The sequence below is a fragment of the Cavia porcellus genome, unplaced genomic scaffold, assembly GCF_034190915.1.
Source record: "Cavia porcellus strain 051 isolate PalLab524CR breed Dunkin Hartley unplaced genomic scaffold, mCavPor4.1 scaffold_1, whole genome shotgun sequence".
NCBI lineage: Eukaryota > Metazoa > Chordata > Mammalia > Rodentia > Caviidae > Cavia > Cavia porcellus.
This window is the reverse complement of record NW_026947484.1, coordinates 228,199,886-228,226,489: the sequence shown is the minus strand read 5'-3', so window position 1 is coordinate 228,226,489 and position 26,604 is coordinate 228,199,886. Positions and strand designations below refer to the sequence as shown.

The 26,604-nt window shown below is 39.6% G+C and overlaps 1 protein-coding gene across 6 annotated transcripts in view; it reads left to right on the top strand.

Moving 5' to 3' along the window:
• Positions 1-26,604, top strand: part of Ltbp1 (latent transforming growth factor beta binding protein 1) — a 405,267-nt gene that overhangs the window by 315,285 nt on the left and 63,378 nt on the right. For 5 of the 6 annotated variants that reach the window (XM_063230015.1, XM_063230027.1, XM_063230022.1 and 2 more), the window contains 5 exons: positions 3,742-3,864; positions 8,467-8,589; positions 10,233-10,355; positions 16,095-16,217; positions 20,311-20,436. In XM_063230015.1, coding sequence (XP_063086085.1) covers positions 3,742-3,864; positions 8,467-8,589; positions 10,233-10,355; positions 16,095-16,217; positions 20,311-20,436 — 618 coding nt within the window. The remainder of the gene's footprint in view (positions 1-3,741; positions 3,865-8,466; positions 8,590-10,232; positions 10,356-16,094; positions 16,218-20,310; positions 20,437-26,604) is intronic. The other variant, XM_063230019.1, reaches the window with a different exon arrangement.

Here is a 26,604-nt window from a genome sequence, read left to right as displayed (position 1 = left end):
CATATGTTCTCCCATCCTCTTTAGGATAAAGTACTGTGCGTGGAGAGTAGTTGGGGAATCACTGAAGTGGTGGCACATTGTGGTGGCCAGTAATCCTGTGTTTTTGTGTCACTATAGTGCTGGCGTGAATTCAGATGGTGCACGTTCATCGAAAATGACCTCAAAGAAATGATTGGTTCCCATTGATAAAAGATTCTTCTTGAATCCTGAAAGCAGAGGAAGTGATGCATGTAAATAATTGCTTTGGAACAAATTCTAGCTGACACCAAGGAACGGATAGGTGGGATGTGAGAGGCGGTCCATACAACGTCAGGAGAGCCTGAGCATGACTGGCAGAGTCAGCATCTGAAGATCCCTCTCTGCCTAGCAGGTAGCCTGACAGGGAGAGACTTGAAGCAGTCTGGTGTGTTCCTGGGATATTAGGAAGGTAGATGCAGAAAAGTTCCTGACCCAGATGAGTGACATCCCAAGGCAAGAAAAGAATGAGCAAAGCGGGCTGCTGGCCAGAGGAGAGAAGTGGTTGTGACATTGTGGTGAATGGAGAGTCGTTAGAGAGTTAGAGGTTAGTGTCTTTATTTCTGCTCGAATTGTTAACTGCTGATCTTCATGCTGATGATCACAATGAGTTGAAGCGTCTTAAAAGGAAGAAATGATTCTAACAATCAGTCAGGGTTCTGTAAGGATAAATGATGCCAGATTATCCTGTCTTTTTTGGTGAGGGTGTTGGATGGATAGCTCAGGAAGCCCAGGGCCTGGCATTTTAGAATGTCTTGGAGTAGATGAGAAGGATCAATTTAGACTGAGTGATTGCAGAGTAAGATAGATGCATAAACTTTAGAGCTATAATATCTACAAAGTCTCACCTTGTAAATCTTGGGCAAGTTTCTTACTCTAGAAGGCTCAACAAATGTTGAATTATGGTGTCCTCTCAGCCCACTGGTAAATTGTTTGGCACTTAAAACCCATTTTTCTACAGAGCAGTATACATTTTAAGTTTCCCGCCTGAGATAGAACATTAAGGTCTTTTGTATTCATTGTATAAATGCAGTGAGATACTTGGGTAATGTGAATATTCTGTAAGGCCATACACTATCTTGGAGTAAGATGGGGTTTGAGCTCTAATACGGAAAACTAAATATTTAATTTTCTCCCTCTGCTATAGTGGTGACTTCAGGAGTATGTACAGTGGCCTGGTAGAGACCTTACTTCCCAAGTAATGAGCAGTACTATTGATTAGATTTGTGTTTTAGACAGTTTACTCTGGCTGCATGATAGATAATTAGGCTTAGGAAAACAAATTACAAGATTATGGCAGTAGTCTAGGTCAGAGGAAAGGGCAGTAGTAGGAATTAAATGAAGTAGGTGATTTAAGAGATACTTGGAAGGTAGATTGATGAAAGGTTGACTCCTAGTTTTTGATTGTGAGGGAATAGTTGTACCCCTATATTGATATGGTAAACAACATAAAAGGCAGGGGAGGGATCAGTTTTAGCTTTGAAAACCCAGACACTTACGGGATATCATGGGATATCCAGTGCCAGCTGGGTCCTGGATATGCATTTTAGGAGGGAAGTTTGGACTGGTGTTTTCATTTGTGACCATTCTCTAGACCCCTTTATTCTTTGCAGAAATTCTTTATTGAGGTTATACTTTTAGAGTTATTTCTTCCAGGGAATAATCTCCATTAAGACCATATACTCATTCAATTTAAACTGCTCTCTCGACATATAAATGCTTGTTTTGAAATGATTCTGGTTCCATACAATTTTGTCTATAATGAGTAAAGAGAAGAGTCAACGTATCAGACTACCTAGATATTTCACAGCATTCTGCTTCATCATTTATCATAGTAGTAGCTGAAAACTAGCCTTTATAAGTATGTTAAAAATGATCATCTGCAGAGTCTGTTAACTTACTTTAGAGCAAAATACGGTCTTAGAAATTGATTTTTCTGTTACATTTTGCAGCCCTCTAAGTCACTTTCTCTGATGCATGCATAATTAAAGAGAGAAATCTATACATTTCTGAACTTGTTAACATTTTTGAAACCAAACCAGATACTAGACATGACATTTTCCCGTTGCCGTCTGGAATTTCCATGCCTAGTGTCTAGGCTCGTTCTGTTCCATTATTTATTTTGGCTCCAGTGCTTGGCTTCTTCTTTCAAGTTGTTTGCTTTTAGCTTTTACAAAAGTGGATTCCCACAACCAAAGAAATGAGTCAGTCTGGAAGTACTATTTTTGTTGTCCTGGACCGGGATCAGTTCACCATAATTAGTGATATTTTGTGAAAGCAACTTGAAATACCTAGGCAATGCCAATTCCTGGCCTCTTCTGATTATGTGAACAAATGAATACTTGCATTGATATCCCTTTGGCATATTTTAGTACAAGTATTTCTGAATTCTATTGAAAGAAAGATAGAATCATTTTAAATATAGTGTAAGTGAATGCAGTCTGAACTCTGGGTTGCTGAATTAAGATCAGATCTATGTTGTCTGTGTGCCTGTGATTCTCTGACTTAAAGGAAAGCTTTATTATTTTCATAGTGAGCATTAAAAAATGAAATTTATGCATGCAAGAGCCTTTTCCTCTTCATTTTTTGTCTGTTTTATGATTAAGATGTTTTAATTTACAGACTCATATAAAGCTTAGCCTAAATTGTGATGTGGCCTGGGATGTTTTACCATTTGGTGGTTAACTTTTTCCTAAATTTTGGAATATTGATGCTACATTAATGTCTCTCATTGAAACATACAGTGGACTTACCCCAGGGCATCCAGATAGAGTAGCAAATACAAAATTTTCTTTTTGAATGATAATATTTGGTAAAAACTTACTGAATTTTGTTGAATGAAATCCATGAAGATTTATTTAAATCTTCAGTATGAACACTGTGCTAACAAATAATAAAAAGAAACATAAACTCATGCATTCCTCTCTCTAGTCTTTGCCTCTGATGAAAACTTGTTGCCAGATTAGAAGAATGCACTTTGGATTTAAATCTCATAACTACTGTTTCCCAACTCTGCCTGTGGGCTTAAGCAAGTTATTGGACTTTGCTAAGTCTTAGCTGTTTCCTCTATAAAATGATAAGCCTATTTAAATTTTGTTATAATTAAATGAGATAATGTCTATAAAGCCTTTGTATTTACATTCAGTAAGCACATGACAAACATTAATAATTGTTACTATTGGTCTTATTACGTCTGCTTCTTTGGTCTACACCTTACTTTCAAACTGTCCAAAAGACATATTGTTGACTGCTAGGTTGATTTTTATGATACAGAGTTGCAGCTGTCGTACAGTGTGGAGCTGAAATCTCCCCCTCCCCCTTGCCTGTGGTCTCTCTGGGTGATGAGCTGTAGCCTTGCTCCTGAGGACTCACCCATCCTGCTGAATTCATTGATTCCCTGCATGAACCCCTACCCATTTAGATTATCAGAAAAGTTTTATTTTGTATCGGGTGTTGCTCTAAGCTCCCCTTCCTTCCCCTTCTCCCTGCCGCAGACCACGCTTCATCTTTATTCAGTAGTCTGAGGCCCTGGCAGACAGTGAACTGAGGTGTAGACCCATCGTGCAGCTCCCAGCAGAGCTCCTTCTCCTCCGCCAGGCCGGTGCAAGAGTTGGAGAATCTGCTTTCTTTTCTGGAGGTCTACTATCTCTTTTCCAACCAAACCTGTCCTTAATCATGTGTTCTCTCTCTCTCCTTTTTCCTTTCCATTATGCAACATCCCCTAAGACATAGACGAATGCCTGGAACCAAACGTCTGCGCCAATGGTTCCTGTTCCAACCTCGAAGGCTCCTACATGTGCTCCTGCCACAAGGGCTACAGCCCTACGCCAGACCACAGACACTGTCAAGGTAAATGCTGTGACCAGATTTATTTCCCACTTTACTTGAACTTCATTAAAAAAACAGATTAAAGCAGCTGTCCTTAGAAAAGGGGCCCATGGTCACTACTTGCATCTGGTGTTTTTTAATCTTTTTTAGTTTTGAGCCAGGCAATGTCTCACTATGCAGTTCAGGCTGGCCTTGAACTCACTTTGTAGCCCAGGTTGGTCTGGAACTCTGCAAGGATCTTCCAGCCTCAGCCTCCCAAGGGCGGGGATTGCAGGTGTGTACCACCATGCTGGGCTCCTGTGTCTGTTTTGATTGAGCCACTTGGAGCTATTTTGTTTGGTGTTCTTGAAAGTGGCTTCTTCTTCTGGTCAAATACAGAGTGGCTGTATATTCCTAAATGGAAATAATGTGTTTTTTAGAGAATATAAACCACCAATGTATTTATTTAAATTTTTCTGATTATAAAAGTAATACACATAATTACACAAACTCAGTATATTAAAAACCATTTATTTGTAAAAACTTTTGAGTAGGAAAATCATATGACACATGAATAATAAAAGTTCTGTTAAAAAACTAGCATACAGCTGGGGATTTAGCTCAGCAGCATAAGTGCCTGCCTAGCAAGCAGGCGGTCACAAATTCAACGCCCGGTATCAAAGAAAAAAAACAAAAATAACTGACACACACTCATTGTATAAAATTAGGCAAATGTAGAAAGATTAAAAAAGAGATACCATTTGTACTATTCCTAAGTATTTATATCTGACAATAGTATAATGCCATGTACAGTTTTTATCTCCTACTTTATGTCAGTTATATGTCATAAGCACTTTATATCCCATTTATAACTCTTCAAATAATATTTTAATGGTTGTGTAATATCACAGTGAATTGCTGTCATACTATTTTTTGCTGTTCATTAGGTGTTGAACATACTTTTTCAATTATCATGAAAAAAATTATAGCAGACTTTTTAAAAACTAATTTTAGAATCGTTTCATTATTCATAAAAGTGAAATTATTTTAATAACTTTTGCCATTTTAATAAAACATTAATTTCCAATTTTGAAATGTACATTTCTTTTCATTCTAAAAAGATTTAATATTTATTTTATATGCTCATTTCCTCTAATAATTCCCCAAACACTGGTTTTATATATTAAACACTGGCTTTATATATTTGCTATTTATATTCTTTTGTAAATTTGTCTTAATATCTTGTTTTATTGCGAAGATTTTTCATTTTTCCAATCAATGTATATGATCTCTTTATACATGATTATATGTTATTGTATTATACTATTATATGTATTATATATAATCATATAGCATATCTTCAATATACTTTTTGGCTGTTTTTTGTTGTAATTTATCCAAGGTTTCCCTGATTTTTAAAATAATTTATTTTATTCATTCATTCATTATGTATGTTGTACTAAGGATTAAACCCCAGGTCTCACAATTCTTTGTTTTTAAGCTCTGTAATACTTTTTTTTTAAGTTCAAATTTTTCCTATGATAAAATTCTAAGTTGTTTCCTTTCTGCATTCTTCTACTGCTTTTATATTTAAAAACATGTTTTTTTTTTCTAAAGGCGAAAAAGAATAAGTAGAATTTTCTTCTTTCTTATGTAAATACCTCGTTCTAAGTGAAGGAGCTAAAGTGATCATTTCTCACTGGAGTAGGTCTTACAAGAATGGAAGCATCTACTACTGGTTGGAAAGAATTAAAAGACACCTGAGCTTGGCTTGTTCCTTTCTTGCAGTACCAGCTATTATAATAGGCACATCTCTGTTCTCTCCTGGGCATTTCTCTCCTGGCCCATGTCCACAGTTTTCTTACTAAGTCAAATCATACATCTCCTCAGGCCAAATTAGAAATGCAAATAGTCAACAAGGTATTATTTCTTCCCCATACCTCAGGTTATGGTGAATGATTTCAAGCCTTACAAGTCTTGTTTATCTTTATTATCTTTATTTAATTTTTATAATTGCAAATCTTCATTACTTTTAAAAGATCTTTATGGCCATCTCTTTTCATTTTACCTTCTTTCTTCTCTGTGCACTTGGTTCTTTTCTGCTGGTGGATACGGATGCTTATGATCTGTTCCTATTCTTCATATTTCAAGTTTGCCACTACTGTATCTTTAGCTTGCATTCTTGGTGGGCAAAGAAAGGAATACATGTCAAAGCTTAGAGGTGGAAATAGGTCATTGTCTCCACTTGAAATTAACCTTGACCTCTGCTCAGATCCTAGCAATGTCTCTTCTCACTGCAGTCTGAGATAGGATAAGGCAAGACCTCCATCTTCTGCTTTGGAAACCTACCTGTGCACTAAGTATTTCTCTAAACCTTTCCTGTCTACAGTGGTGCCATCTCTTTCTTTACTTGTCTCATAATAATATCCCAAACCACCACATCTCATGGTTATCAAACTTATCCCAGATCATCAGTCTCTCCCTGTTCCAGTATCCCAGCAACTCTGTCTTCCCCTGTTAGTAGTTCTAGTGTTGACTTTGACTTCATTTTCACGTCATTAAATGTACTGACAACTTTTTTCAAATTGTAAGTACGTTATGTAATAAATTAATTGAGTACTGATGTCTCTTAATGTGATTGTATCTATGCATGTTAACACCTTGTGTCCTAGATTTCCACATACTTTGATATAGTCTGTTTTTACTGTGAGCTGAATTTGTTACAGAAATATGTGTAAAATTTCCTTAAAGTAATACTTCTTATGGAAGTCAGTGTTTTCTGTTTATCTCTTGGCACAAAAGGAAGAAGACATTTGTCCTGCATGCCTATTTTATTAGAAATATTTCTTTTGTCTCGGGAATCCTGTCCCTCTTTGGAAAAGAAAAATGTTTTCTAGAAATAAATTGCCTCTGTTCCACTTAGTCATTTTAGAGACCTTTAGGTCTCCTTGGTCAAGATAACCGCATAGCCTCAAGTATGCCAAGTGTGTATGTGTGTGTGTTAGTACTTACAGTGAATTTCCTCTGACAGTCTTCTCAACAGACATGAGCAACTTACGTAAGAAGTCTGGCATGCGCAGACACTGCTTGGAATGAAGGGTCCATCCTTGCTGCACACGTCTTCACATGGGAATACTTAACTTGTCATCTTCTAAGAGAAAGTCTAAAAGAGTCCAAAACACTAAAACTGTTGTCAGACATCATGTGAAAGCCAGCCAGTTACAAGAGCTGTTGTTGGTCTTAAGGTTGTGAGCTGACATGGCAAATGTTTTATAAGGTGTGCTAAAAGAAAAGATAATGTAGCTGCCATTCTCAAAGCTTTACTGACTTAGACTGTGCAAAGGTATATAATAATTCTTAAGATGAAATTTGGTTTAATTGTTAAATTTCTCTGTGGAAGGTCAGTGGTTGGCAGCCAGGAATTATTTACATGTAAAGGGGACCAGTACCACCAGCACTGAAACAAAAGTTCTTAACTTAGGCAAATGTTGTGAAAAGTTAACAAGCAAATTCCTGAATTCTGATTATACTAGTTTTTACAGGTTATTCCATGTAATGCGAAATAATTAATGAGTGTTCCTGGCAAAAACCTCCAGAGGCATTTTAAATAAGATATTTTACAAGAAAATAACAGTCATACAGTGATCTTGAGGACATGGTCTTTGAAACACACTGTGTTCATTTTAGGTATGATTCCACTTAGACAGGTGTGGGCAGAAGTGTATTTTGCATTCTCTGCTCTAATCCTCACAAAAAAAATCTTTGGGACAGGTGGTAAAGCGTGATTGTACCATGTTGTAGTAACTGTCAAGTGCGATGAATTGACTAGTTATTTTAGTGGAACATGCTACCACTGTCTCTGCATTACAAGACAAGACTGCATTGTCTAATTAGAGAGACCAGCAGAATAGAATAATGAAGACATTTGATAAACCAAACTCGCCTCCTGCCAGAAGGGTTCACATTGTTGGTGAAGCCAGTTCTTTTCCAGTTGTGTAACTCGTATACATGACATTTCTTAGCACACTTATTAAGGGTTATTTTCTTTCTCGGTCAGTCGCTTTATCTTCAGTCAAGGCACTTTAAAAATCCTCGCTTATCACCTTTTCCTTCGGCATTCTTTCCAGCAGCCCTCACAGTGCTAACTTTCCTCTTGGTACTTGGAAAGAGCTCCGTGTTCTTTACTGTGACTTTTTAACCTTCCAGTTCAGCTTCTTCTAAATAAAGGTCTCTAGAGATGTCAGTTTCCTTCTGTAACTGCCTACATTTTGATTTGTTTTTAAAACTAATTCTATTTTTTGAATTTTTAATGCAACTCAGCAAGTCTACAAACTCTCCATTGCTTTATGCTTCAGGTTCCATTTTCAAATCTAATCTATTTCATACTATGTATCTTCTTTATCTAGAGTATGAGGGAGGGGTGGTGAGTTACATCAGTTTTTTGTAAAAGTTTATCTATTTGTAAGAGTTTCTGTTCCGTAGTTCAGCATATTGTGGTTGACAGAAGAAAGAGAAATAGTCTGGTGTGTACTCTAGTTTATCTTCTTCACAGAAGATCTTAATGATAGAACCCCAGGAAGGACTGTGGAGAGCCCTGCATTCTTTTGGGTCGTCTCCTAAAACCATGATCATTTGTGTTAACAGATATTGATGAATGTCAGCAAGGGAATCTGTGTATAAATGGGCAATGCAAGAACACAGAAGGCTCCTTCCGGTGTACCTGTGGCCAGGGGTATCAGCTGTCAGCAGCAAAAGATCAATGTGAAGGTAAGGGTGTTGCCAGCATGGACTACTGCTGTCAGCAGCAAAAGATCAATGTGAAGGTAAGGGTGTTGCCAGCACGGACTACTACTACTTCATGATGTTGAAGATAGTATGATGTCACCTATGAGAAGCACAAGTATCCATAGTGAAAAGAAACTTTTCTTATTTAAGAACAGAATTCACAGGGTGTGCAATTCTTAGAAAATGAATCATAGCCATATGAATATTAATCTTTAATTGCAAAAATCTGAGATAGTGTTTCAAAAGTGAGAATATATAATGGCAACTACAAAGACATCTACCCAGGTATCACTTTTTAAAACATAAAATGTTTACAACCACATCTAATCTAGAAGTAGAGAATGATAAGACACACAAACACAAAAAAATTAAGCATCTTGTTCTAGACTTTCTGAATCCCTTTCAAAGTTCTTATCTTTAGGACTCCTGATCCTGGTTACATCAGTATTTAGTGAATACCTACCACTGTGCATAAAGAACTACAAATGAATGGATGAGAAATTTTTACATGACGGAATATGTTGTTTCTTTGGAAAAGCCTGTGGTGCTACTATCAATGATAAGTTAGATATAGCCAAAACCATCTATTGAGATTATCAATAGAGGAAAACCATTTTAGGTTCCAGATGGCTGTGACAGATACACTAATGCTGTGGCCATAGTCGGGGAGCAAGGATTTAGGGTTTGCATGGGAGCAAACCCTACACATTTACTGATGTGTATGGTAAATCTTACAGAGGCACATTGATAGAAATAGATTGATGCTCTCAAATGGTACATGATCCTCCAACAAACAGCAGGGCTGGACGGACTCCTCAGTCACTGCCAAATGTTAGGTTATCTAAGGAGTAATAAAGAATGTGGTAGACATAGCCATTGTCCTTAGGAAACCTGTTAGTAAAATCTAATAAAGGAGGTAAAATTATTTGATATAGGCACACCATTCTGTGGGTGTGATATATGTGCATGAGTGAGCCTGAACTCAGGATTATGCAAACAGAACAAGTGATGTCTAAGCTGAGGACGTGTGTGTATGTGAAGAGTGACTCGGGGGCAATGTGGGGTATCAGGTGGCCTGAGAGAAGGGAAGGGTTTTTAATTTGGTGAGAAGATATTGTTGTGATAGATACAGATGAATGAATGAATAGGGAAGCCTGACTGTTAAGGGAACAAAGCATAAATTAGTGAACAAGAACTGAAGACGTACTGTGACATTTAAATAAGGGGTTGACAAACTTTTTCAGCAAATGGCTAGATAGGGAATAATACAGTGCCATTTTCCAAACAAATTTATTAATAATAAGCAGTGGGCTGACCCTTGCTTTAGACTGTTAGAAGCCTGTATTTTTTTTTTATAGTGGAGTCTATGAAAGATCTAAGAAGCTTGAGTGAGGTTTATGGATTAGAGTAAAATATTTGCCACCCATGGGTGAATAATGAGATTAATGCATACAGGTTCCTGGCTTATTGATTAAATGTTTTAGTTCACCTGGATTCTCCCTACTGGTCAGTTGAAGTGAAAACTCTAGTTTATTAACAAGGAGTTTATAGACCTTCCTTGTGTGAATGAGTGCCCAAGTGTTTGAAGCACCACTCTGCATTCCTTTGTGCTGTCTTGCTCACAGATATTGATGAATGCCAGCACCACCATCTCTGCACTCATGGCCAGTGCCGGAACACAGAGGGCTCCTTCCAGTGCGTGTGTGACCACGGCTATCGAGCATCTGCACTTGGAGACCACTGTGAAGGTGAGAACTGTTCCCGTCACAAAGTGCCGAAATCCAAGGTCACTCTGCGTATCATCTCTACCTCTGTCCCTCATCTCAGCTTTTGGCTTCTAAGTTGAGGGTGCAAAGGAAGGAGTAGAGTACAGATTTGCTTTGCCCTGTTTGGAGTTGTTCTTTAGAATTTTGCCAGCTAAATGAGTAACGAATCATTTTACCTTTACTAGCTAAAAGTTTATCCTGGGTGCGTAGTTCTGAGCTCTGACTCCCATTCATACCAAACTGACTTCTATATATTCCAAATAAGTAAAATCAACTTCTTTTGCCAGACAACTGGAAGGTTTTAAAGAGCCGGGCTTTGAGTATAAAATGTTTCTATGTGATAGATGCCGCATAGGTGCGGCAGGGTGCAGTCATCAACTACTTTTTTGTCTGCCTTGGTCTGGGTACAGCCCTCTTGTGGGGAGAGGTAACCTATTCTCCATGTGTATATATATATATATATAAATGAAGCCCCCTTCTGTTAAAGTCAGGACTGATTTGCCTAAAGTGCTAGGTTATAAATAGGGCTGGAGTCCTTGGGAGTTCTGAACTCCCAAGGAAACTAACTTTATTAGCACTTCAGCTTGCTAATTCCCACCTGGTCTTGTGTCCTCTCCCCTCAAAAGGGTATTTTCCCATAATTAACTTAGCCGTATCTGCTCACATCTCTCACAGCTGCGGGAGGAAGAGACGTCTTCCTTGTTGGCTTTTCTGTTTCCATGTATAACTTCCCTCTAGTAATGCTGGTGAGGGCTTTGCTTTCTGAGGGCATTACCCTACCATCCTGCTGGCCTCCTCTCAGAGTCAGAAGCCCACGGTGTGCTGCTTGCTCCACCAAGCACAGTCTCAGAAGATGGGTCACCTGGGTTACCCCAGTTCCTGGGAGTCTGGGCCTCTCAGACGCCACAGTTTCTGCGCATGGCTGGTCTCCCATTCACGCAGGTCTCTCATCCCTCCTCTGCCTTGGTCCTTCCCCTCGCTGTGTGCAGAGCTGGACAAGATGACTCCTCACTCACTTTTGGTCATCAAAAACAATGTGGAAAAGTCATAGCAGAATCTTTCACATGTTCATTTGTGTGTTTGTTCAGTAAATATTTAGTGCTGAATTTGTATCGGGTATTCTAGGCGCAGGGCACAAACCAAACAGAAAGGAATTCCTGCTTTCCTAGAGCTGACGTTCTGCATAACAGTAAACATGATAAAAAAGTAAAATGAGCAGTTCGCTAAATGGCAGTAAGTGTTATTTAATGAAGTGGGAATGTACAGGGAGTGCTGAGAGGGGGCGGTGACTTTAGAAACAAAGCAAACCCAGACTTCCTGATTCAGTAACCTTTCATTGTTAATGGGACAAACATTACTTTCAGAAGAATGACAGATACAGAGGCCCCAAGGGGCAGGCGTCCTGGAAGAGGTTAGGAGCTTCACAAGGCATGTTCAGTTTTCAGTGCCTACGATGAGTACTCAAGTGGAAATAACGGAATCAGTGCATTTGGGATCAAGGATGAGTCCCGGCTGGGAGTTCTCTGCACATGAGAAAAGGAGCGGGTGAAGGCATGAGGTTGGATGGAATCACCTGAAAAGTGAGGAATTTAAAACAAGAAGAGGTCCTGGGCTTTCTGACACTTAGAAAGAAATGAGTAGGAATCTCCAGAGGAAACTGAGGATGAATTAACAAGCAAAAGAGGAGAAAAACCAGAATCCAAGAGAAGAGAGTTTCAGGGAGGGAAGATGGTGATGAACTACGTCAAACATTATGGCTACTTCAGAGGAGAACCAAAAACTGACTGCTGACCTTGGCAAACCAGAGGAGTGATTAGGATTCAGTGTTGCTTTTTTAAAAGCTATTCCTAAGTTCCGGTGATGATCTGTGTTTTCGCATCATGCCACGTTGGTCCTCTTGATGTTCCACCTACTTTTTTTGCTCTGAAAGTATTGCAAAGCATTTTTAGATTAGACTGACTCTGACCACAGTTTTTAAGTATATAAAATAACTTAAAAACATTTAAAACGATGCCGTTTTCTCCACACACTTACCATTTCCCTTAGATTTGGGGAAATGAATACAGGTTGCATTGTTTTAAAAATAGTTCGCACAGAACTGCCTGCTTCTGTTTAGCTGAGGCAGATGTTTAAGCCATGCAGCATTTTGCTTGTTGCTGAAATTTGTATTCTCAGGATTCTCCTTGATTGTCTCTCTCGATCTTATATGCCAGTGATCCCTGTGCCTCTTTATCTTATTTCCTAAGTGGTAAAGAAAGAAAGGTTAATCTGCAAACTTGTTGCCTACTGTGCGCCTTTCAAGAGAGCTGTTAGATTTAACATGCCAGTGGGGGTGCAAATTTTTATACCTACTTTAGAAAACAATTTTTTTTTCAAAAATTAAGCATGCTTGGTAAGTGATCTACCATTGAGCCACATCTCCAAATTCCATATGACCCAGCTGTATCTCGTCTGGGTATCTTCCTGAAAGAATTAGACATCATATTACAGTGACACATGCACATATTATCTCAGATAAATCTTGGAAGCAGCCAATTTGCACGTATATGTGCGTGTCACTTCTAGGTGTACATCATGCCACATCATGCCACATCATGCCACTGCATTCCTGGAACATGCAGTTTCTGGGATCCTGCTGGGGTCCTAAACTCTCAGCGGCAGTAATAAATTAAAGAGGCAGAATTTGAAATAAAAGAAGATAGTTATTTTTTAAAAAATTGAAAAAAGGGTGGCAGGAGGGAAATAGGCATCTACCCCGAGAAGGCAGGAGGCGTTAGAAAGGAGTGCACATGGACTTTTTCCTAGCACTCCTGGCTTCTTCCATCCCCATGTGGGCACCTAGAAGCTCTCGCCACCTGATTGGCTGTTCGGCTGTGTTTGGTCATCACATGGACACCTTTGTCAGCATTTCTGTCTGGTTCTTTGGTTTCTTTCTGTCCCTTGGGATGGATGTGTGTGTGTGTGTGTGTGTGTGTGTGTGTGTAACAGAGTTAATGATTAAGGGGACATACATACTTTACATATTAAATAAGAGTCCTTAAGTATCTGTTTCTTATCTCCTTTGCATTTTTTCAGAGGTGGATGACCTAGGCTGGTTTCCCTGGCCTTTCGTGTTCTGGCTCCTTCCCTGTGTTGCCATTAACCCCGCCTCTGAATTCTTATGCTAATTGTGTTACCTGGCTGTCCTCAGGTCTGGTTTCCCATGCTCCATGCTCACCTCTCCTCTCCGGATTTTTCTTTCTGTCTCCCTGCCTGCTCTCTGTCTTTCTGTCTCTGTCTCTATCTCTGTCTGTCCCTCTATCTCTTCCTGTCTTTGTCTTTCTTACTGTCTCCCTCTCTTTCTCTCTCTCTCCCTTTGTCTTCTATTTGTTGGAGTCTAACTACAGAGGTAAAAAGCTGCCTTTAGTACCATTTTCCTATTAATTTATTTAATGAAGCTTAATGAGATCCCATTTTATCCTTTTTTCTGCCTGTCACCCCTGTCTCTACCTACATTTCAGCCATAAAGGATAAATTTGGTCATTTGTGGGAAGATGGATTCACCTCGAACCCATGATACTAAATGAAATAAATGAGATATAGAAAGTTAAATGTAAATATTGGATGGTTTCTCTTATATGAGAATTTAAAGAGCAAAATAAAAGAAGGATAATAGGAAACAGAAAGGTGGACTTTATGGAGATGGGAAGAGGCTCTGGGTGAGGGTGGGAGGGGGAGGGAGGAGAGGAGGAAATAAGAAGGATCAGAATGTGGTATGCGTAAGGACCAATGCCCTGTGGTGAATATTACGTGTCAGAAACATACTAATGCGTTTTTTAATTGGGCACAAACCTGTTGTAGGACTGAGCCATTTTGTTCCCATATATTTGCTCAAAGACAGTGAAAGTATAGGTTTACACAAAGACATGCTTATAAAATTATTACTCAGAGTAGCCAAGAAGCAAGTCAAATGCTCATCAAAAGGTGAAACAAACAAATCGTGGTATATTCATACAGTGAAATACTACTCACCAATAAAGAAGGGAGAGCTTTTGATCTTCCAAGTCTATTTAACAATCAGAAGCCAAACACCAAGGAAGGGCACCCAGGACTCTGTTAAGAGTGATGTACATGCCTCTACCTTCTCTGTACATGGTGGTCAGGAAGATGTGCACACAGTTGTTGAAATTCACTTAACTGGACTCTGAATTGCATTTATTCTAGGTAAATTTTACATCAGTGAAAGTGGAAATACACAGCAAAGCAAAGGCAGTAACTCACTACCATGTCAGCTGATTTTTTTGTGTTAGGATCAGTGCTGAGAACATTTTCAACCTGGGTGACCACGCATCTACTACCTTGTTTTTGTCTTGACAGAATGAAAGGACAAAGCTCCCTCTGATCTTCTTGTTTGCCTGTGAAAGCCACTTAATTAGTTGATTAGGCTCAGTGAGGACAGTTCAGTTCAGTGTTCGCATTCTTGAACCAGATGGCAGGCAGAGTGGAGGCTGCCAGCAGTCTCCACGTTCACATCTTCCTGGAACCTGCATGTCTTTTAGCAGTAATCGTAATTATTGTAAGAAATGTCATGAGATGCCAAATTCTGAGAAAACAAGGAAGTTTTGTTCCTCAGCTTTCTGCAATACGAATTATTTAAACTCTGCACAGACATACATTAGAACAGGGACTCTTAGAGGGCATCAGGAGTCATGGGCTCTGAGCAGGAGTCCGTGTGGCTGTAAACAGCCCTTGAGATGCCTGATCTCTGAGTATTAATTGTCTCACACATCCACGGTCAAGGCTCAGTGTTGGTTGCGTAAGTAGCTTTGAGTTGCACATGTGCTGTAAGAATGTGTACTAAATGTGTAGGCATGTAGCCAGGCCACGGCTACAGGAACCCCTTTGTGGTAGCTGGAGAGTGACCTCGGCGAGGCTTTTGGTCTTGCTGGTTTCCCTTCATCCCAGAACCCCACTTCTTTGCCCTCTTTTGTGTTCTGGAGGGTTAGCAAGCCTCCCATTCTTGTAGGTACAGAAAGTCTTTCTTTGACTATTAAGATATCTTTTGTCGACATTCATTTGATCCCCAAACTTAGTACCATTTTTTGGTCAAATAATTATATTTTGTAACAGTTCTTTATTTTTTATTGATTTATTTTTTGGAACCAGGAATCAAACTCAGTTTTTCTTGCTTGCCAGGCAGGCACCATGCTGCTGAGCTCCATCCCCAGCCCTGTAACAGTTCTGAAGTTAACTTGTTTTGTATTTATAAAACAATTTAAGATTTTGTGTGCTTGTTTTTATTAATGCATACAGTACAATTTGTGTTTTTTGAACAAATATTTCTCTTTGTAGATAGGGGCCTTGCCAAGTACTGTAAAGTTTTTTCTGTAAGGCTTAATACAGGATCAACTGCAAATAGATCAATTATGTTAGGTATGTTCAAAATACAGTTAGCAATATGTTTTTTAAAAATATTTTGTCACTAAAAACATGTTATTACCAGAAGTTAGACTTTCCTAGTTATTTGCATTTGTTGTTTATAACATCTGTGTATTGATTAAAGCTAAAAATCCTTTAAAAACACTTCATTCTTTAAAAATTCAAAGTTACACGGCTGTCACTTAAAAACATGCATTGTCAGTTGTACAAAGTACTGCATACTTACATGACTTTGTGTGTGTAAATGTAAGTTAATTTTCTTATCATTTATTTGTCTTTAAAATTTTTTAAATTGATTTGTAGATATCAATGAGTGCTTGGAGGACAAGAGTGCATGCCAGGGAGGAGACTGCATTAATACTGATGGGTCATATGATTGTACTTGTCCAGATGGATTCCAGCTAAATGACCACAAAGGATGTGAAGGTACTTGGCTTTCCCTCAGTCACTGTTTACATTGTTCTTAAATTCTGCAGTTTCCCACTTGCTATCTGTCTATATATATAAAAACGATGCCAGTTGATCTTATTAAAATGTCTTTCTTGGATCTGCTTCAGATGCAGGAAGGTGTTGCTTTGTACTGTAGTTTGTAGACCAAACTCACAACAGTCTGGCTGTGTCTCAGAGCTACTCAGGCTGGGCGCATGCCTGTGATCCTCCTCCTTCAGGCTTCCAGAGTGTTGGGATTGCAGGTGTGTGCTGCCGCACCCATCTGCCTTGCACATAGGATGATATCTCCTGTCCATGTTCCAGTTCCAGTGCTCGTCCAGGAGAGAGTGCAGTTTAGTCGCTGGGGTGTATTGTGGGACTAGTGTGCTTTCCATCTTCGTCGCTGTTGCTGTCCAGATGTGTGTCATAGAGAAATGAAAGATCTTTGTGCCAAGGTCTTTTAGCAATAGTTCCCTTACTAATCCTAGTATTTAAGTATACTGGACTGTGTGCTTCATGTGATACTGTATATGATTTGCAGCCACTATAAAATTAGTGAATTTAATTGTTTTAATATTCCCAATACTGATGTTAAATATGCTTGGATTTGATACAGGAGAGGAGTAATCAATCCTACATTTATGCAACTATTTTCATTTGGGAACTTTAAACCAAACAAGCATTAATTATATGAAAAGTGAGGTGGAAACAAAAAACCTGAATCCTGCCTTTTATCACAAGTTTTTTGGCTTATAAGTGGTATTTTCCTTTTAATTCACTTCTGTCAAATAGAAGCCACACAAAATCAGTATAAATTGGCTAAAATGTCCTATCACAAATTCTGTGGTTTAACTAATAGAATTAAATCACCTAGAACTAATTGCTCTGTTTCAGTGTAATACATTTATGTCTGTGATTTAATATCAACTCTCAAATATGTGCCTGCTTCAGATGAATGAGATTTGATTGACTATCAATCATGACTAAATTGATTTCATTCTGTCACATTTATTTCCTGTTTTCCAGAATAAATTAATGTCTTCCTGGAAAGTGTAGGTTAAAACAAACGATAGAAAATTGTGGTCTTAGTCCTGTTTAAAGAATGATTGTATGAATTTGTATCATTACATACTTTCTTATATCACAGGCTATTTTTATAGCCCTTGCCTGCTTAGCTTGATTTGAATGATCACAATTTAATCTATCACTGGAGGCAGCTTTGATCTTTCATTGTGTCTGAACCTGCCATTCTTTAATCTGTTAATCATGTCAGCATTTTATAGATAGATTTTGTAGACAGAGTTCCAAATTTGTTGTAAGGCTGAATTGATGGCAGTGCTAAAAATCATGGGTTATATTTGAGTAACTGAATGATGGGCATCCGCTTTAAATTTTACCTAATATTCTGAAGGTGCATATTTAGCCAGGCATTTTCATTTGGAAGTATGCTTTAAGATTCTCCTCACCCTGCAAAACTAATGATGATATGCAGATAGTGTGGAAACGCCATGTTAATAGTCTCTTAGGAATGTGGCAGGATATGTTTGAGATTCAGAACACATTTCAGTTTCACATTTTGAATTACACATGCCAAATTGTGAATTTCTGTGGAATCTCAGATTCATGAAAGAAACCCATCTTAAATATAGTCTGGCTTTCAGCTCAGAGTTACTAGCAGCATAGTTTAGAAATGCCTCAATAAGTACAATCCAAATTGAATGCATATGTTTCTCTAGTTCCAGATAGTCATGATGTTGTTCTTAGCAGTTTCCTGGAAAAAAGTCTGGGAATTTGTCTTCAGATCCTGTCATCAAACTTTTTAGACCATTATTTGTTAATAAATGACTTCTTTTGAAGCATGAACGTTGTGTTCAGTTGTGCAGAGTTGTAAAGCAGGTAGCTTTTAGAGGTAGCCACACTGAGGTGTTCAGTAAAATATGAAAGAAATTTTGGGAAGAAACCAGGGTTGATGAGATGGCTGTGGAAACAGGCCGGACCTCAGGCCGTGGAACTGTATGGCACCCTTTGACCAACTAGGAACAACACGGGGCAGCAGACTGAAAGCAAAGGTTATGAGGTTATCAGAAGTCAGATGCCCACCTAGTATATTACCAACAGGCAGAAAATAAAAACACAGAGATACATGACTTTATAATAAAAGAGAAGAATTTCAGATTGAAATCATCTGGAGAAATAGGTAGAATAGTATCCATTGCTTTTCCTTAAAATATCGGAAACTTAGTGACAATAACAAAAATGGGAGGATTGTTGGAGAAATACGATAAATTCCTGCTTGATTTCTTATTTGGGGCTTTAGCAGTTGATAGGCCAGAAATAGTCTGAATTATATGGCAGGCTGAAGAGTTCAGGACAAGGGAAGAAAGTGGAATAAATCAGTAATTCCCAGGATTTCTGTTGGCACAGTGAAGTCAGCAGGGTAAAGAGAGCCTTGTGGAATCCTGGATGCACAGGAAGGGATTGACTTCCTGAGGGAGAGAACCACAGGGCCTGTGGCTCAGTCAGTGCTGGAAGTCGCTAAGAAAAACTCACAATCGGTCTGCTTTTCCTGTTCTTACTAAACTTTGTGATTATTCATGTGCCTCCCCCATTCTGTTGTAAACTTCATCCTGGCAAAGGTCCTGTCCTCTTCACAGAGAGCATTTTAATTAAAGTTACAGATGAACTGTTAGAGGATCTATTGAGGACTTCAGAGAGACTTCAGGAAGACAGGAAAATGATCTTAATGGAGCTACTGCTTGGGTGATGGTGAAGACCTGTGATTTATGTATTTGTATGAGCTCTGTTAACAAAGGGAACCTTAACCAGTCATTGTTAAGCTAGTAGAGCATAACTGACAGATTTTGTGGCGCAGATATTTATGAAACACTACCAGTGTACAGTACCAAGGAATAGGAATTCAGAGGTAAAGCCTGCAGTCTTCCGTCTCAGGGAGCAAACCAAATAATGAGGCGCTCAGATTAGTAAATGAGCAGTTAAATCAGTGTGGCCAGGCAGTTGCCTGCATCAGGACCACTGTGAGCAGGTGAGCCATCTTCTAGATTTCTGTGCGGTCATCTTGGATGCTGTGTGTCAAGCGGCTGGAACTGCATTTCTCCCACAGTGAGCACTGCATGTGTTACCTTGTTATGTTGAGCGGTGCCTCGTCTCCCTGGTCATGGGAAGCATATTTCATTGAGGACAAGCAGAGCATAGGTTGCTCAAGTTTATCTAGGGCATGATCTGTCCATTCATGAGTCTTCATAATAATAGCTACCACTTTTTGATCTTTAATGGTGTGTTAATTACTATGCTAAATACTACCTCATTTGTTAATTTCACCATCATAAAACCATGCAAATAAGAACTTCCACAGCTTAAAAGACCTTCTTTTTCTTGTCTTTGATTTCTATTATCGATTTCTAGTGAAATATAGATTACTATCAGTATCATTTATGTATTAGACATTTATGAAGCGACATTTATGAGGCAAATATTACATGTAAGACACACATCCAACCTTGCCCTCAAGCAGCCCACATAGCAGGGGTGAAGACACAGTGTGTGACAGGCTATGACAGCATTGTCACTGGAACACTCAGAGAGGGCAGAGGTGAACACGGCATGCTGACTGAGAAGGAACATTTCTCAGAGCTGTTTATTAGTGTTCTGCAAGCCTCCAATATTGTGACACCTAAGATAAGGATAATTTGAATTGAAACTTAAACTTCTTTTTGTTGGTTGAGATATTTGGACAATGACTTTTTCGTATAGGTTACCCAAGTAATTTCTTTCTCATGACAGTTGTACTTGTCCTGTGGACTCTTATATGGACAAATGATACAATTGGGCCAAAAAAAATACATATTAACAGTCACTGTAAGAGATTTTCTTATGCCTGATACTGTATGAAAGCAGAACAGTCTTTTGCAAATATCTGAAGCTCTGGGGCTGGGGATTTAGCTCAGCGGCATAAGCGCCTGCCTTGTAAGCAGGCAGTCATGAGTTCGATCCCTAGTACCGATAAAAACGAAAAAGACAAAAAAAAAAAAAAAAAAAAAAAAAATATCTGAAGCTCTGTTTCAAATTCCAGATATTAATGAGTGTGAGCAGCCAGGGCTCTGTGGTCCTCATGGGGAATGTCTAAATACAGACGGCTCTTTCCACTGTGTCTGTGAACAAGGTTTCTCCATCTCTGCAGACGGCCGCACTTGTGAAGGTAAGATAAATCATAGGAAATCAAAGCTTTATTGTGCAGTACAGCGAAGAGGAGATTGCATTCTACTTGAACAGACAAAGACAATAAGTTGCTCAGAGGTACTCATAATTCATGACTTCAAAGATTGTATGTGTCAAGCTGATGCATGCCAGAAAGCATAGCTCAGGGGTTGCCAGGATTTACAAATCAGATAACCCAGGTCATGATGATGAAAACATTCACAGGGAGTTCCAGTGCTGATAGTAATTAATAAGCCAACATGTGGAGGGGTGACGATTTCAGGTGCATCTTAGAAACCTTAAAGGTAAACTGTGGCTCCTTCTTGGAGTGACTGGAGAGCCTCCTTGTTTGGGTTGTATTTCATCATTTTGATCATTCTGTTCATAAATAATGAAGTCTTGCCTGATTTCTTTTGTACCACTGGGAACACAGATTTCCTAGACTTACTCCTCTGACATCTACACCTCTATGCCTGGTGTATTTATGGGCAAGTTATAAAATGCTAAGGTAACACTGTTTGCTTCCTGTGTGCAGTTTCTCTCTGCTGCAGAGATGCTCGTTATTTTCACAAGATTTCTGTTCTTGATGACTTTTTGTAGTTTGGTAAATTGAGGAGTAATTCATCTGAACTTTATGTGAAGCAAACCAGGATCCCCACAGTCATAATTTCATCCCATCTTGAGAGTCTAGGTTATCGAAACATGTCATATTTTAAAGACGTGCATTGCAAACATTCTGTTCAGGCCTAAGACAGTACCCAGATTCTTTGTTTCTAAAAAATTCTGCAACAGGAAATATCTGCTCTCCTTGCTATGACCATAATGGAACCTCGCCGATGACAGCGACCAGGTTCAGCTGAAACCAATTATGATGTTGGGAGGAATAATCTGATCTTATAAAAAGCAGGAGATTGCTGAAATTGCTCTCCTGCTGAGCAGACAAAACATGGAGGCCAGATTTGGCTTCAAGTGGGAGAGAGCGTTCTGGGTGGAGTCCGAGCAAACAGATTGAGGGGTTTGGATGGAATCAGAAGTTGAGAAATGGTGGAAGGCATCATAATAATGTGGGTGATGAGAGATTTACAAGGAATCCATGCTTCCCTGGTTCTCTTTATGTTAAATTTATACTTAGAGCTTAGAGACTAGAGCTTGTAGAAAAGACAGCGCCTGAACGTACACATTCTCCTAGAAAGCACTTTTCCAAGCCGAGAGAGGGTGCTGGCCAGTCCAAGTCACCCGTAAAACACATTTGCAAACGCCCCACATTCCAGACACATGCAGGTTTGCTTCCTCACCAAGCTCTAAATCATGATGCGTAGTAAAGGCTTCCTTCACTTAGAAATGGCCCCAGTTACAAGTGCTGTTGCTTATGATAGGCAAAGCTATATTGAGAAAAAACATGCCCTCTCGAGTGCTTACTGATCAAAGCTATTGTTCCAGAACAATATTCCCAAAATAAACATGCTCACATTTTCCTTGCCTTTTGTGTTTACTAATTTTTGTAAATTCTGTACCTTTTGAAACATGATTTATGTGACTTGAGAGTTATGCAATCACTGTAATTTAGTGCAGCTCTGATTTTGTTGGTTATTGGCAAAGACTTGAATATCAAAGTATATGCTTAGAAACCTTTTCATCCTTTATAAAGTACCTTCCTCACTGAGTATAGTATCACTTTGATACTTGCTCCATACATTCAGATTCCAAAGACTGGACATTTTATAAGTAATAGAATGAGTGATTTAGAATATTGTCTTAATATATGGTAGAATAACTAGAAAGCTCCCTAAATGTTAGGTGCAGTATTCTCTTAAATTCTGCAAGGACTTCATTTCAGGGTGGAGGGCTTAGTCCAATATCATAAATAGTTCCACATTTTCTTTCGTTGGATTTAGTCTGAAACTTACAGCAATCGTGCTATATCTTGATGCTGCGCCTGGCTGTGGTGCAGGACAAAACCATTTCAGTGGTCAGGATTCAGCCAGGATGCTGATGTGCCCAGTGCTGGCGCCAATGTTGAGAAGGGCTGGCACACAATCTGCTGAGCTTCAGCTGAAGCCAAGTTGGTGGGGGGCTCCAAGAAGGGTTCAGTCCAACGTAACTGGGGGAGAGGATGCTTCACTGATTCTTGTGGCTTGGACAGGCTGTCAGCATTGTAGTTACTAAACTACAGTAAGAAGGTGCAGTTTATAAAGGAATGATACGAAGGGGCACAGAGGATTCTATAGGACTCAAAGAGGGTACCACCAGGTCCTTCCTTTCAGTTACCTGGAGCTGGGGGAGGAGAAACCAGGTTCTCTCCCATGAGATAAGGAACAGTGTTAGGCGGGGTGTGGTAGCACTTAGCAACGTGAGAGGCTGAGCAGGAGGATCACAAATTTAAGGCCAGCAGGTAGTTTGGTGGGACTCTGTCTCAGAACAAAAGCAGGCTGAGGTTATAGCTTAGTGCTTCCGGGATGTAATCCTTTCTCGTACTAAGAGAAGGGGTGATTTTTGAAGTGTCAGTGGTGTGGGAAGGAGAAGTAGATGGTGTGCAGGTATTTGTCATTTACTCATTCACTGTAATATTTACGGTCTCTGTGGTGCCAGGCGTTATGCCCAGGGGAGAACACACAATTCTTGTCCACATGGAGCCTAAATTTCACAAGGGAGTCCAGGGTATATAAGTAAACAGTATCCCTAAGATTCATACATAAGATTCATTATTGTTTATTTAATATGGCATAGTCGGGTTTTATAGATATATCTGAGTGCAGCTGTGACGTGCCAGCTACCCTAATATAGTTCTCAGGTTATTTCCTCAAATCCAGGAATTGGGTGCTGGAAAACCACAGGGGACGGGATTCTACCCGGCTGACTTTGTGTTCTGTGGCTGCCAAGCTCAGCTCCTCTTACCCCACCTTCTTCTCAGCTAGGGGTTCTGTCTTGTGTATACAAATACAGGTGACACTAGCTGGGGTGATCAGAATTGGCTCTTCTGCCTCGATAGGTAGGTTTATGAAGAATTACTAAAATTGTGTTTCTGAGTTTAAAAATGAGGTTATTTCAATTGCCTCTCTTTTCAAACTGGTCTTCACTGGCTAAGGGAGCAGATAGGCAAGGGGGTGCAAGATGGCCGCTTGAGGGCCTTTCCAGCACTGCCGTGGCAGATTCTGTTGTTCACACAGGACATTTATAGTGAGACTGAAGCTTGAAGTCATCTGTGAGCTTTGGTTGAATATTTGGTAATAAATGAAGCGCTGTGGTGTGGGTTATTGGTAGTGGGAGAAGCTAAGGGGCAGGGTTAGGGGAGCGGAAGGCACATGGAAACTTTTCGTCGGGAACTTAATGCACTCTCAAAAATCAGACACATTTCTGGCATTACCTAATTTTGGCTGAAAAGGAAAAATCAAAACCTTTTATTTTGATTCTACTTTTCACTCCTAGATGATTTTATTTTTGTGTCTCACATTTCAACATAATGTCCTAGACAGAGGATGCAATGAACAGTGGCTATTGCTTTTCAAAACAGTTCTAAAATTGAAAATTTGAGAACTACAAGATTGAGAGGGGATTTCTTGTAAGGTCTACCCTGAATTCTGATTCCTGCAGTACTTTACCCTAACTAGTCACAGAACTAGGTCCTGTTGTCAGAGACCTATAGAAATTCTAATCCTGAAGCCTCTTCGGGTATTTACTGTGAGCTACTGTTTGCTAATGCATGCATCCAAAAGGAAAAACCTGCCAGGGCACTTTTATTGACTTGGTGAAGACAGCCACCTTCTTACTGCTTACTAAGGCAGGAGGATCAGTCTGATAAAAAGAAGGTAACTTGGAGGCCAGATTTGCTTCAAACACAGTGAGGCCAACTTTGCCAAATGAAAGAAATAACTAATTGGACTCAAGTGTGGTTTGTGTTCAGAGCTTTAGGTATATTTTCTGCAGCATAGAAAGTATAAAACCATCACTGATGATACTCCAGGCAGTTGGTGGTTTTGCGGCATGGGCATAGAACTTTATATCCATCCCCAAAGAGAAAATATTTTTGCAAGTGATTTAGCCAAGTAGGACACTGAAGTTCCCTGACACAGTAATATATTACATCTGACTGCTTGGCCCAAACAGTTTTAGATTTTTAGTAGTTTTAGGGTCTGAAAGGAAACAGCCTACTAAGAGAATACTACTTGAGTATGATTTATCTTTCTAAATTCACTTTAACAGCAGAACCCAGCGTTGCCCGTACGTTTTAAAAAAATGGAATCAGTAACATTTCAGGTAAAGGAAGTAGCCCCAGCCCCAGCTCCCGTTCACACTCACTGCTTTTGCGAATGTGCCTCTGCAGGAATGAGTAAAATGAATGTTTAAATCATTAGGGAGAGAGCTGAGGAAATTTTGCTGGAGTTAGGTTGCTTTTGGATGTGGAATGCAGTTTTTCCATGCATTGCTAGATTGTCTTTCATATATCAACATTGGTATGGAGAAACTCAATAAAAGCAAAAGACTGCATAACTGTTCCTACGCCTTTTTATCACCACTGACCTTTTTCAACCTTAGAGCTATGGAAAATCATCCCCCTGCAGAAGGACAAGTAAACACTTTGCTTGCAGCCAGAAAACAGACATCAGAGACTGCCCAGAGGTAGAAGCAGTGGTGAACAGGCGAGCTAGACCTGCGCGCCTTACACCGGTGCCTGCTGGTGCGACAGGCACGGGCTTTCTGCAGCTCTTTGGGTGAATCTTTGGATGTCATCAACAAATAGAGCTTTTATTAGCTCACAGAAAGCTGTGGTGAGTGGTATTTTCATACTTTAGACATAAATTGTAGTGCTGCACTGTGTGTCAGCTTCAGGAACAGTTACTTATTAGACAACCGATACAGATGCTCTGTGGTTATCCTGGATTCCTAGTGTGAGTGAACGATGGATAGTTTGTGTATCTGACTTTATTAAAATAGTGGCAATAGTATTAATAGCATCTGTGCAGCTCTTGTTAGGAGTCAGGCACTATGCTAGTGCATTTTACCTGTTTTCTCATTCAATCTTTGTAACAGACCTGTAGGCAGGCTAAGTACTGACAGGCTTTGGACTGCCATAAAAAGCTTAAAATGAAGACGTTTGTCACACCACGTGCAGAGATCCTCCCCTGTCACCTGCTGTAGGTCTGTGTTTAAACCCTGCCTTCTCAGTGAGCCCTCTTCTGAGCACTTTTCTCGTATTCCCTCATCTGAAAAGAATTCATTTGCTTGCTGTTTCTCTGTTTTTTAAAAAGTTATCACCCTATTCTACTTTGTTTTTGGCTTATTTTTAGACTCCACTGCGAGGTTTCAAAGCAAGGGAGACAGGGATCATTTGGAGCTCGGTATGTCATTGGGATTGGTGAAGGCAGAGCGAACATTGGTGAATGGATGAAGGGGAAAAGGGTTCATCTTGAACTGTTCGTACATCTGCAATACGATTACTCCCAGCCGAGAATACACTTCTAAAGCCTCCCCTGAGTTTTGTTTCGTTTGGTTTCTTTGTAGTATCTTGGGAACTGAACCTGCAGCTTCACCCAGTGTAGCAAATACCGTACCACTGAGCTACCTTACCCCTAATTAAAGTTTTTTAAAAAAATTTTTAGAAATGGGATCTTATTGAATTATCCAAAATTTTCCTGCTTCAGCCTTCCCATTCCTGGTTAGGATTACAGCTGTGTACCCCAGATGCCCAATTTTTCTCAATTCTGTAAAGCACACTGGAAAACCGCTGGGCACAACAGTGGTTACAGAGTAGAGGTTTGGAATTTGATGACATGAACTCGAGCTCTTAGCTCAGCGTTTCTAAGCTGTGAGAACTTGGGCAGGCTATTGAATCTCAGTGCTTCATCTGCCCAGCTGCACGGGGAGGATAAGAAGTTCCCCACCGGGGACTGATGGTGCTTGTGTCACCCTGGCGTGGAGGCTGGCAGTTGAATGCACTCAGGGATCCTTCTTACCCTGGTGCCTTAGTCACTGTCATTTGTTTGCTTGGTGTGTGGGCACTTAAAAGGAAGGAGCATTGTATCCACACCTATTTTTATATTACCGGGGCTTACAAAACATTGAACACACGGCTAATTAAACATCTGTGAAGGAAACCGTCTAGTAGCATCGTCTGAGTCCAGGTCTAGATATTGGTAAATGAATATACTCTATGTATTTTTAAACATAAAAT